A 13,750-nucleotide genomic window follows, 5' to 3' on the forward strand; every position below is an offset into this window, starting at 1 on the left:
ACGTGTCTAAAATTGAGCTTCTTATCGACCTGCCTCAGGGCCTCTCCACCTGCAGGGTTCCCACCACAAGGAACAACTCAACTCCCTTCTTCTAGTCGCTCAAGCCAGAAACACTGGGGTTTTCCTTGACTTCTGTCTTTCCCTATACCCCTTACTCAATCCCATTGGTAAACCCTATTTGTTTTACCCTCAAAAATATTCAGATATTCAGAATCTCATCCCATCTCACGTTCAGTACGGCCACAATTCAGGTCCAAGCTGCCAGATTATTGCAAAAGCTTCCTAATTAGTTCATCAATCTGCACTTGCACTTACGTCCCTCATGAACAATCCACCAGCATCTCTTTGACCTTATCTCCTGCTTTCCTCCCTCTTGTTCACTCACAGGCTGGTCATGCTCCTGTGCCAGGGACATTGCACTTGCTGCTCCCTCTGTCTGGAATGCTCCCCCGCCTCTCTGCCCCCCAATTATCTGCATGGCTCATTTGCTCACCTTCTTCAGTCCTTTTTCAAATATTACTTTCTCAGTGACTGCCGCGTCTAAAGTCAAAAAAGTCCCCCAGCACTCTCGAACCTCCATCTTCCCTTGTGTTTTCGTTGGCGCTTATCACCATTTAGCATAGTGCATATCTTGTTATTCTCTCTTCCCAGTAAAATTAAAACTCCATGAGAGCAGGGATTTTTAGTTGTTTTGTTCATTGTTATATCTCTGTTGCCTCTAACTACCTGGCACACAGTCCATGGTCGAGAAATTAGCTTCACCTAAATCCTGTTGGAAGGTTGGAAGGTGATTGTGCCTCCAGAAGTGACTCAGAGTTCTACTAATCTCTAGTTCCCTACAGTATACCCCATTTCAGGACGTTTTTGCAGTGATATCTGATTGCAGTTTATGATGTCTGGTTTCCAGAGATGATAGCCCCCCCCCCCCCATTAAAAACTCTCAAACCTATCAGACTAATAAAAGTTTAGTATTAAGAAGGGATTCATTTTTGTATGAAAATGTGCTATGACTATTTTTCTGGCTGAGATAAAATTGAGATCTCTGCTTTTCTGTGAAAACCCAAATTCAAAGAATTTTATTCCATAGAGAACTAACCCACTAGCCTTCTCTAGCTTAATGTAATATACACTGGGAGCCCACACCCCCACAGAACACAATACTACCCCTTTTAATGTAGCAGATGATTTAATTTGACCAAAAATATCCTCCATTGATTCCCAGCATTACTGTAGTTTCATTTCTAGTCATGAAGTTCAGGTTAAGCTCTATGTCTCAAAAAATAAATAGAATGGTTCCAATAGTAGGAAAAATATCCTGATTTAAGTCTTGGAAGGCACAGTAGTCATGTAGAAGTATGAACAAGGGGAGTCTTTATTTATGTGAAGTCTGAAGTTCAGCCAACTCTGCCACCCCCTTTTTTCACATCTTTCCCTTGCTTTTCCCTTTCCTACAAATTAGAACTTTGGATTTTTATTGGTTCTTCCAGCATAAAGCACAAATTGAAGACTGTGCAAAGGAGAGAATGATTAGACCTGAGTAGTGTATTTGATCAGTGGAATGCAGAGAATACTCTCTTTTTTTTTTTTTTTTTTAAGAGTATTCCTGAGTGTTAGGCTATTTGAATGCTGACATTTAGTAACATAGCAGTAACTATAAGGGAGTAATTGGTATTAGTGAGGAAGCTTTGTGCTCCTTGTTAAGAATTTCTAGGTGGCAAGGCATTAGCTAATAGGTTTATGACATGAACTGGTGAAAGGGTAAGTCATGGTCCAGCTTTGTTGTTGGCCCAAAGCCAAGAAGAAGGGCTACTGCTACCCCCCGCCCCCGCCCCTACCCCAAGCTCTTTCTTTCTTTGAGACAGTGAAGTCTCTGTAAAAATGACTATTGGCTTTCAGTTTTCCTTCAGTGAAGAACAGATGAGTAATGTTGGACTTCACTGTTAGAAGAATATATGTTAAAGGTCAGTCCCCCAATGTGGTTTAGTTTTTGTTCCCAAACCTGGGTAAAAAGGAAAATTGTCACAAGTTTCAACACGACAACTGGCCAGCAAAGGAAAAGGGTATTGATGTTTTAGTTCCAGTGGGACAGCACAGACGAACACGCATTTGTGTTTCTGCTTGGCAGAAAGACCCAGCCTGCCTCTGGAAAACCCGATTCCAGGGCACGACCGCCAAGCACAGACCTGCGTGCTTACCCTGGGAATTCGGAGCGAGATTGCTCTTTTCCCAATCTCCGCCGACTTTTCTGTCTTTTCTCTACCGGATTACTTTGGAACATTCCATTTCAGAACAAGTTTATTTCTTCTGTAAGAAAAAGGCTGCAGGAAAAGGAGTCTAATCATCTATGTAATTATAGGAGTCACATATACTGCTTTGCAGTAAATTTCACAGTTGATCTAGAAATTTGAGAGTTTTTCTTAAAAACATAATTTATCCCAGATACATGCTAGCATTGGCTTATTTTATGTAATGAGGCACTTATTAGTTAGCAAGAAATTTATTCTTTTAATAGTCTTATAGAGTTGGATTATATTCTAGGGCAAAGGTCATGTCTATTTTTCACTGTAAAATTGGCTTGTTTTTCAGTTAGAGGTCTTGTCTTTTCTTAATTATATTTAATCATATGATTGGAAAGTTGCAAAATTCAGTGACTCCCAGTGGGCCTTCTATTTCGCCAATAAACTAGTGAAATGCTGTTTGGTTGGCAGTCACTCAGGGAGAGTTAAACTGCAGTGTACTTTCTTCTTCTTCTAAGACCTTGAAATAAACTTTACCTAATAAACTCTTCCTCCAAGGTTACAACAGTTTTGTATTTGCAAGCATTTTAAAAAGCTAACTTCTGAAATTAATTTTCCTATAACGTGTCAAGCACCAAAACAAAAGGAAAAGTAGGAAACTTATTGCAATTATATTGTTATTCACAGTCACCATGAAGGGTAGAAAGGAGCTTATAGTACATTTCACAGTAAAAATGTCTTTTTTTTTTTTTTTTAAATAATGTAATTACATGGTTCTAAGGCACCTTAACAAATTTGTTGGCACTCGGGTAGGCTGAACTTTGGTACCTTTGCCTTAGCCTTTTCTTTAATGGGTTCTGATTTGAATTGAGTAGTTTTTAGGTTTTTTTCAAATTTGTCCTTGATATGTGAGGAAGATAGACATAGCATGTATCGTTTCTGGAATGAAACTGCATGCAAACAATCTGCTTAAATGGGCAAACCATTACTTTATGTCTGAAAGCATATGTTGGAAGTATACTCTGTTCCTTGAAATCAGAGCAGTGCATTTTAAAGGAATTTCATAGCCATTATCCCAGACTTCCCCTTATGTTGTTAGCTGTGCTATGATATGACATCATCACAACATTCAATATTTACTAACCTCAAAGTGAAATAGATGCTAAAGTGAACTATGAGATAATGCTTATCCCTTAGGAATGTAGATGCTAAGAACCTGGCTAGTTTTGAGATTTTACATTTGCATTCCTTTATGATTAAATCTTGACCTAAAGGGCTGGTATATTCCAGGAGGGTGAGTAATGCTATTCCATAAATCCAAGCTGGTTGGGATTTATGATTTCTAAATGTACTGTTAAAACTTGCTTAAAGTCATATTTAAGTCTAGTCAGGTTGCCTACACTGCAAACTGTGGGGAGGAATGAAACTAATGATTGGTCTTAAGAGAATGAAGTCATTTTGCTCCTTTTTGTTTTTTTAAAGATTTATTTATTTTAGAGAGAGAGAGAGAAAGAGAGAGAAAACACAAGTTGGGGGAGGGGCAGAGGGAGAGAGAGGGACACAGACTCCCCACTGAGAGCAGCAACACAGGCTCCATCTCACGACCTTGAGATCATGACCTGAGCTGAAACCAAGAGTTGGAGGCTTAACCAACTGAGCCACCAGGGTGCCCTACCCCTTCTTATTTATTTAAATTCAATTATACCAACATATAGTACCTCACTACTCTCACCCTTTTTTTTTTTTTAAAGAAAATTTTATTAAACTTACATAGTTTGGACAGTTGAGAATGATGGCAGAAAAGAGCTGCTGTCACATATGTATGTATTTGGTGATGCAGATTTATGGCAACGGACAGGAAGGGGGGGGGACTCATTCAGTAGAAATAAGAGGGAAGTGAAAGCTGTGTAAAATACTCCCTTTACTGACTTTCTAGCTGGTTTTTATTATTTATCTTGGGTTTGAATCCTATGACCTAAGATTCTATCCTTCAGCTATTAAGAATTCTCTTGGGAATAAAAACAAGGAGTCACTAGACTCTTTATAGATAACATCCTTATATGTAATCCTGACGTGGTTTTATGTACTATAGAATATTTTAATATACTAGAGTATTATGGTGAGTAATAAATTATAACATCAAATATAAATATGATTCACTATGATGTATACCTGAAACTAGGTATACATCATAGTGATATATACCTGAAAACTAGGTATTTTATGTCAATTACTTACTTCAGTAAAAATACTCTTCAAATTTATTTTATTTTACTTAAAGCTTTTATTTTAATTCCAGTTAGTCAACATGCAGTGTTGTATTAGTTTCAGGTGTGCAGTACAGTGACTCAGCACTTCCTACAGCAGCGGGTGCTGCTCCTTAATCCCATCACCCCTTTCACCCATCCCCCAAGCCCCCTCCCCAAAATTCTTTAAAAGAAAAAAGTGATTGGGGCACCTGGGTGGCTCAGTGGGTTAAGCCTCTGCCTTCAGCCAAGGTCATGATCCCAGGGTCCTGGGATCGAGCCCCGCGTCGGGCTCTCTGTTCAGCAGGGAGCCTGCTTCCTCCTCCTCTCTCTCTGCCTGCCTCTCTGCCTACTTGTGATCTCTGTCTGTTAAATAAATAAATAAAATCTTTAAAAAAATTAAAAAAAAAAGAAAAAAGTGATTATAATGTATGTAATAGTTATCAGCAAACATGGTTTAAGATGGTGTGAGCAAGCGTGAAAAGATGATCTACCTAAAGTTAATCAGTGAAATCAACACTGTAAAATGATTACTCTTGAAATAACTCCAGTTACCTTTCATCTTTTTTGGCAAATCCATAGAATTCCGTAAGAGTATGACGTAAAATTGTCATTTTTCTCCCCTTTCTATTTCTGGGGGACTAATAACAGCCAAAGTGAAGAACTACTAATTTAATTACACACACAATCCTGTGACGACTAAGGGTCTTTTTATTCTCTTTTGGGATGTTTCTACTTTTATAGAAAGAAGCAAGGTCCAGTTCTGAAATTTTAAAACTTTGGTGGTGATGTGTGAGGAGAATATGTAAAAACCTCCATTGTTTACATTTTAGGGGGATACAGAGGAAAGGAAGAGGGTCTGGGAGTTGAGGGGGAGTTTGGAGGTAGGGGGATCATTGCTATGGGGGAGTGCCCTGGCGGGAAGAGGCTTTGGGGAGGAGTGCAGGCAGAGGCTTTGGATTTCGCTAAATACTTCTCAGTCACAAGAGTATTGAGCTTCATTAAAATTCTGAATTTTCTTGGACTCTATGGCTGATCTCTTGATCTGTTTTCACTCCTGGTTCTACTAATTTTTTTTTTTTTTTTTGGCCTCCTCTGTGGTGGTGAGCAGTCTATAAATAATACCTTATGTAGAGCTTCCTCTGATCTCTGCCCTTTGTTCTCATCTTTAGTGAGCTAGGTGAGCGTTTAGCTTTTTCTAGGAAAACATTTTTAAATCATTAAACCTGTGGGTGAAGAACGTAGGAAAACAATTTTTTAACCCCCTCTGCATCTTTTTCAATATCTCTCAGATGGTTTGAAGGGAGAGAAAGAAGCATTTTTCTTTGGGTCATAATGAATAACAAAATGATGATGCATTCGTGTTTTCCTTGAGCAGTGTAGAAAGTATCTGCAACAAGTGAGATATAAAGACTGTCCAATGTGTTTTGTTTTCATTTCCATTAAACTTTAAAAAAAAATGCTCTATATTGTAAAGTTATCGAAACATCTAGGAATCTTAGAAAGAAAAAAAAACTATGAAAGTGGGCTATTTATTCCATTGCTAAGATTAATAGGAGATCTGTTATCCGATAGATGTGTTGTTCATCGAACTTGTGTATGTTTAAACACACATGGAGCCAGACTTGAAGGGTAAAGGTTCCATTAGAATCTCAGGGAGAAGGGAACATGTGTCAGCTGGGAAGTAGAGAGTAAGACATAGGTGCAAGTGCTGGGCCTCTTTAAGTGTTAAAGGGGAATTTTACATTAATCTGACCATGTCATACACCAGGTTTTTCAAATAATTAAGATAAATATTGGTTTGTAACTGATATTTCAACTTACATAAACTTGTCTTGTGAAGTCACAACAGAATTCTCACAATGGTGGTTATTTTTACACAGTGTGGGGTTTCATGGAGAATTTTGAAATGCACATTTTTCCCATGTTATTTTAAAAAATTTAGCAAAATAACCATCTTCGGGATTTCATGGTTACATATAGACAGATATAAAACCAAGGATGCTTCGGATCCTTTTGGTTTATTTTCTTTCTCTCTAATTCCAAGGGAAGGAGAGTCTAGTGACTCTGTTTGGTGTATTTATAAAGGTAATGCAATTAGTGTTATAATAAGCTTTTAAGACTTCACAAAAGGAGACGTTTTGGAAGTGCTTGCTGGTGGGGGTGGAGATGGAGGGGTTGATGTAGCTATTTCTAGAGGAGGTTGGAGTACTTTTAATTGCTGTTCATTAATCTCATGTTCCTAGGTGGATTAAGTTTGAAGAAAAAGTGGAACAGGGCGGGGAAAGATGGAGTAAGCCGCATGTGGCCACGTTGTCCCTTCACAGCTTATTTGAGCTGAGGACATGTATGGAGAAAGGATCTATCATGCTTGACAGAGAGGCGTCTTCTCTCCCACAGTTGGTGGGTAAGTATGTTGTTTTAAGTTTTTATCATTTTTTTTTTAGCTTTACCTAACTGTCTATGGTAGATGAACTATCTCCATTCACGCCGATGGCTTCTAGTGTAAGCAGAGTTGAATATCCTATAACACTTATTTTTGCTCTTTTTTATATTATAAGACAAGTAAGGGTTATCACAGAAGATTTGGAAAATACAGACAAATATTGAGAAGAAAATGAAAAAAAATCCCCCATCGTCCCTCTGTAGCCATTGTTAACATTTGGATGTTTCCTTCCAGTTTTTGTTTCTCGGTCTTCTCTCTCTTGCTTTTAATTTCTCATGTTATTTTTATTGGGAATCATAATGTATATGTCCAGATTTGCATTCACCTCCTAAACTTACTAGGATTAGGTCAATATTTTGAGTAGAGGCTTCTTTGCCCATCCTTGGTTACATTGAATGGGGGACTGAAGACTCGATTTCAAGGATTCCGACCTTGGACATTGCACTGAGCTTCTCTGGGCCTCAGTTTTATCATCTGTAAAATAGGGCTTCAATCCTATGTAAGAATGGAAATCGTCTAATTGCTGGGTTGGGGCTGCTTTTGTAGGTGGAAGTCAGAATCCTTTAACTGTACGGAAGAAAGGTTGTGCGGGGCAAGGAGCCAGCAGAACCTTATGGGTTGGTGACTCAGTCATGTCACATTGGTGTTGAGTGTCAGTTATATAACCACCACAGAGTCCCTGAACCTCATGGTGCAGGGATGCATTGGTCCCATTTGCAATTAGTGTCGTGTAGTGAATGTTAACTCACCACGTTGAGCATCTGGGGCATATGTTACTAGCTCCCGAACAGTAGTCATTGTTTTCATCTTCTGACAAAAGCCTGCCCTAAACTGCCTTATTACCCTTCAGATCCGGGTGTGGAGATCAGGTTTTTCTCAAAAAGAAGTGCAGATTTTCCCTGAGTTTAAGAGTTGCTGGAGTGGAGGGGGCTGGGAAGGAAGGGTGGCTGGGTGACAGACATTGAGGTGGGTCTGTGTTATGGTGAGCATTGTGAATTGTTTAAGAGTGATGACCTGTACCCCTGAAACAAATAATACATTATATTTTAACAATAAAAAAAGAAAAAAGAAAAAAGAAGTGCAGAGGCTCTGTTTGGCATTCCTAGGAAACTTTATTAGCTAGGTGACCACTGGACTTCCATGGATGACTACACTTTCATCTGCAGGGTGACTCCTTTGGGATTATGGGGAACAGGTTGTGGATTGTGGCCCCCTAGAAAGTGGCCATTGTAAAATTCTTGTGTGATTTCAGACTTACTACAAAATTTCTTTGAATATCTATAGCCAGAAGGCTTGCCTATGACGTTTCCGTGTGTGTGTGTGTGTGTGTGTGTGTGTGTGTGTGTGGTGTGTTTTACAGTGAGAAAGCGATAGCATTTGTATTGGAGGAAAAGATTAGTTGTCAAACGAGGCATGTATCTTTCTGATGTGTATGCATCTGATTCTTGTTCAGAGAGCTTGTTAGTTCCATTTGCAAAGAAGTCCCACACTTTTCATGATCCTGAGCTGCTTAAAGTACAAGTGCAGAAGAGGGAAGGGCTAATGGGAAGGAACTCGGTGGACAGAATTAATTAGTTCATACACAGATTCAGCAGTGGTGCAAGAGATGCTGCAATGTGCGAGACGCTGTTCTGGGCCCTGGAATTAGGTTTGCAAATCTGTCACTTTGTAAATGGGGTAAGTGTACAAACCGCATCCGCATAGTTAGAAGATAATGTAGGGAATAATCTCTATGTAGAGTTTTTCATATTTGACAAGGCAAGTGAGGCTGAAAATGGATATTTGGACATATTCTTGTGCCCAGGGAAGATGAGTCCATCTACAAAGACAGAAGCAGACAGAAGGGATGGTTTTCTGAGTGATTTATTTTACTTCAGGGGAGATTGTTACTCAAAAAAATATCATGGTTAGCAAAAATCCATCCAGTTTTTTTGAGTGAGAATTGCAATTTGTGTGTGTTTAGACTTTAAGAACTAATCTGGAGCAGAGATGTCTGAAATTAGACAAGTCGAAGAAGTAAGTCGGTATTCGTGAATGCTGGGTAAAATGGAAATTAAACTTGTGAGTGGGCAACATGTAGGCAATCTCAGGAGAGAATATGTATTGTGGTTTAAGGGTCACTAGAAAGGTCCCAATATAAGAAAGGAGGACTTGGGCTTTTCTGTACAACCGCCTTTTGGGTCTTTAGTACCAGCAAGAGCCATCTGAAGGAGCTTCTGCTCCTCAGCAGTTGACTGATCCTTTCCATGCACTAGAAGAGAGAATCCCACATTGGACTGGAGCCTTGTGAGCCAATGGCCAAAGAAAGAGGTTCTGGTCACTATGTTTAAGAAAGTTTCCTTAAGCATGTTCAGGTGTTCCTTTCATTTTCCACTGCTTTGTATTACCAGTTGTGGACTTTTTCTCTAACCACCATCTCTTTACTTTTAAAAGTTGGCATTATATTTAAAAATCAGATACCACCAGGTCCGTTTGAAGCACCACCACTCTCATTCTGGATCTGAGAATACAGAAAAACAATTCAGAGGCAGATAACATACATTAGAAGCAGAAGGGGGGGGGGTCAGGTCAGACTTGCAGGAGTGGAGAGAGCAGGTTTGGAAGAATGTCATTGTCTGAAAAAAATATTTAATAATCCTCAAAGAATCAAAGCCTTGCAGAGGGTTAAAACACCTGGAGGAAAAAAAAAAACCCCTAATTTCATTTTAAATGATAGAAAAAATAATTATTGTCATTATTTATTTGGTTATTAAAAAATCCTTTTCTAGCAGAGGCTGAAATGGTTGTTTTGTTCGGCATCATGCTGAGAATTTGGAGTTGAGAATCTCTAAGGTGCGTCTCCCCCTCCCTCCCATTTTTACCTCCACAAAAGAGAAGAAAAAGAAGTAATAGTGGTTGTGATGATTATACAAACAAACAGGAGCATGGTTTTTCTCTTGCGTTGCATTACACCTGCTCCTCCTTCTCAGGGCCCGAGAGGCAGCCTCCCTCTGCAGGTGCAGCGCCGTCCCCACGTGACTGCTGAAGCAGGTGTGCCGCTCCTGCTTCCACACAGCCCCCTTCTTTTTTTTTTTTTTTTTTTATAATTTTTTATTTTTATAAACATATATTTTTATCCCCAGGGGTACAGGTCTGTGAATCACCAGGTTTACACACTTCACAGCACTCACCAAATCACATACCCTCCCCAATGTCCATAATCCCACCCCCTTCTCCCAAACCCTCTCCCCCCGGCAACCCTCAGTTTGTTTTATGAGACACAGCCCCCTTCTGACTCTCCTCAGGACATCTCCTTGTTTTCTTCATGAAGAACCCCTTTTGAATGCTGCTAAAAGAATTTGTTTTTAAAGTGATTAAAGGATAAAACAACATTTTCATGGGTTATTTTAATAGCTCGATTATTACTATCATCATTATAACCCTACAATTAAAGAGTGCCATTCACATAAGAAGGCAAGTACGTGCGAATTTTCCTGGCCTCCTAAGTTAAAAAAAATGATAGGCCATTTCAGGTATTTTATGATGATGGAAAACGGATTGGGAAAATGTAGCTCTATGTTTGGAGTTCTCATTTTTATATTTAAAGGTATTCCTTAGCTGTGCATGTTGGCAGATGTGTTAGTCATGTTGTTTCTTGCTTTTAACACCTTTTATATTTTCCAAATGGCAATGTATCTATTTTTTATCACAAAACTAATACGTGCTCATTTTTAAGTAATCCAGAAAATTAGAACACACAGACATCAAAATACCATCATTCACAGCTACATTCTGGCAGTTTTTCTGTACATCACTGTTTACACATATGAAATTTATTTTATAAATGGGATCTTACGATAACACTTTAATTTGACCTTTTTAACTTAAAAACTTAAAATGAATTTCTTTCCATGTGATGAAATACAAATGTAAACATCATGTCGATATCTGCAAAATATTTAGCATTGGGCATTTAAATTGTCTTCAAGTTTTTATTTTAAAGAATACCGTAAGAGACTCTTAATCTCACAAAACAAACTGAGGGTTGCTCGGGGGGTAAGGAAGTAGGGAGAGGGGGGCGGGGTTGTGGACCTTGGGGAGGGCGTGTGCTATGGTGAGTGCTGTGAAGTGTGTGAGTCTGAGGGTTCACAGACCTGTACCCCTGAGGCAAATAATACATTATATGTTAATAGAAAAAAAAAAGAGTAGAAGTGAACATTTTTGTTATACTGTGGTGAAGTTGTGTATTTTTTTAGTGTAGATTTCTAATGGTGAAATATCCAGAGAGTTTGAACATATTAAAGGGTTTTGTTTACATGATTTGCCAAGTGGCCCTCAAGAAACATCATGCTAGTTATTACTGCTGTTGTCATATGCGGTTGGTTCCCTACGACACCCCCCCTTCCCGTCACTGTGGATTGCTTGTTTTCCTTTTGCTACTTTGATAGATTTATAAAATCTCATAGTTGGTGATATTTATATAATTTTTTTTTTTGGTCAGAGAGAGTAAGCACAGGCAGAGTGGCAGGCAGAGGCAGGGGGAGAAGCAGGCTTCCTGCTGAGCAAGGAGCCCGATGTGGGACTCGATCCCAGGATGCTTGGATCATGATCTGAGCTGAAGGCAGCCGCTTAACCAGGCATCCCTATATAAATTTTTTTAAAATTGCCTTTGTTAGTCCTGAAGTTTAATCTTTCTTGGGCCTTGTATTTCCAAAATGTTTGTCACTTCGGGCCATTTTTTTGTTGCATGAATAACATTTTGTTGGCTTGTAGAAGCTCTGGATATATAGGTTTTTTTTTTTTTTTTTTTTTTTTTTTGTCTAGAGCTTTAAAGAAAAACACTTTGTGATATGGAAAAAGATGTAAACTGTGAGTCAGAAAATGGGGCTCTACTTGGGGGTTTTTGCCTCTCTTCTCACCCTCTCTCTTCCCATCTGCACAAGAGGTTGCAAACTTGGTGTTTCCTAAGGTTTCTTCCGGCTCTGCTCTCATATACAGTTGGCACGCTCTCTCACAATTGGTAGTGTTTGTGGGATTTTGAACACTGAAAGCTTAATTTCAGTGTAACTGTGAAATGTTACTGCCCCCACTTTCCTTGAAAGGTTTTATAGTTTGTGCTTAAAAAGATCGCTGTAAAGTGGGCCGTTTTATGGAAACTTAATGAAGGGCGTGAGCCACGCAGATGTCTTAACCTGTTCTAACTGGTGATTTCCAGGCATTAGTAGCAGAGGGCCGGCTGTGCCTATGCATGGGTAGGCTTGAGATTACAAGGGAAGGCAAGCATAGTGGGAGGCCCTGCCAGGGAGGCTAGATAAGGAGCACTTTAATCCACAACCCTGGAATTAGAGCAGGAGCTTGATAACTTGTGCCGCAGATATGCTGGGGCTGTTTGTTTATTTTTATGGCTCTTCCATAAAATGGACTTCCACACTGAACAAGACTTCAAGGGAAAGCAGAGGAGTAGCACCTAATTATTTTACTGTGGAGCAAGAGGGTTAACTGTAATTATAGGATTAGTTCTAAGAGTTTCACTGAGAGGGGTTTGTGCAGTTAAACACACTCAGAGCTAAAGGCCACTCTCAAACCAAAACATTCCTATGGGAGAAACTCCCTGCTTTGTGCAAGCTTCCCACCAAGTGGCCCAGTGTTAGGTGACATTTATGGCCTCTGTGTAAGAGGTGTGACGGAAAATCCTGGATTCAGCCTCTGCTTGGCTGCCAAGTAGCTGACTGTATACCATGGACGTCGTCTGTGTCTAGCTGTGGGCTGTCAGGCCAGTTCTTCAGGGGCTTCCTGTTAAGATGGGCTTCCTTGAGATACAGGTGTTCCCCAGCGGAGCCCCCGGAACATCTCTAACTTCTCTCAGGAGATGTTGTTATCCTGCCAGCTCCCATCACTTTTTTCACCAGACTTTATAAGAGAAGTTTTTGTTCTTATCTCCCCTTTTTAAAAAAAAAATTATTTATTTGAGAGAGAGAGAGCATGAGAGGGAAGAGGGGAGGGCATCGGGAGAGGGGAAGAATCTCAAGCAGGTGCCATGCTGAGCACGGAGCCCGCCACAGGGCTTAGTCCCAGGACCCTGAGATCAGGACCTGAGCTGAAATCAAGAGTTGGAACCTTACCACTGGAGCAGGTGCCCCCCTCATCTCCACTTCTGTATACTGGAACTTTGCCAGGAAGAGAGTGTTGAGGTGTGCTAGATGCACTCATGTACCTGAAAAGGTAGGCATGGAATCTGCTCATTGCTCTGGTTCTGTGCCGGGGATGAGAGCTCCACACCACCCGTGTACAGTGGTGAGGCAATGTCCTGTCATTGCATATCTCGTGTGGGTTCTGTGACGATTCTGCCTCAACCCTGTTCCGGACAGAGGAAATGTCGACCTGTCATGTGACATTAGAGACGGATGCGCCAGGCTCCATTTCTGCCATCCTGTCGACATGCCAACTTGTGAGAAAGAGGATTTCTTCTTTTAGAGTAAAATGTGTCCTTCAGCAGAGCCACCCATGGAGCAATTTCTGTGAAACACGGTTATCTTTTCCAATTAAAGCCATTCTAAAAACAAGAACGAATAGAAATTATAACCTTTTTGTGGTAAGACTAAAATTTTATATTAAATTCTGGTGAGTTTATTTTTAAAATGATTAATGGAATATATTGAAAAGGCTTTTGTTGGATCCAAACAAGAACAGCCTCCCTTTTTAGAAAAGATGAAGGCATAGTTTTATAGTTTAGTCTTTCACTGGATTAATTGGTGTTCAAATAACCTGATATGGGGAGCAGTATTCTTTTCTTTTCCTTTGTTTTGTAAGGAAAATACATCATTACAGAAGAATTTGGAAAC

General features: G+C 39.8%; 1 protein-coding gene across 2 annotated transcripts in view; it reads left to right on the forward strand.

Moving 5' to 3' along the window:
• The window catches only part of SLC4A4 (solute carrier family 4 member 4), a 350,735-nt gene that overhangs the window by 143,421 nt on the left and 193,564 nt on the right, over positions 1-13,750 (forward strand). For both annotated transcript variants that reach the window (XM_045079852.1, XM_045079853.1), the window contains exon 5: positions 6,730-6,890. In XM_045079852.1, coding sequence (XP_044935787.1) covers positions 6,730-6,890 — 161 coding nt within the window. The remainder of the gene's footprint in view (positions 1-6,729; positions 6,891-13,750) is intronic.

This window comes from Mustela putorius, unplaced genomic scaffold (assembly GCF_011764305.1).
Source record: "Mustela putorius furo isolate JIRA1106 unplaced genomic scaffold, ASM1176430v1.1 tig00000430_pilon_pilon_pilon, whole genome shotgun sequence".
Lineage (NCBI taxonomy): Eukaryota > Metazoa > Chordata > Mammalia > Carnivora > Mustelidae > Mustela > Mustela putorius.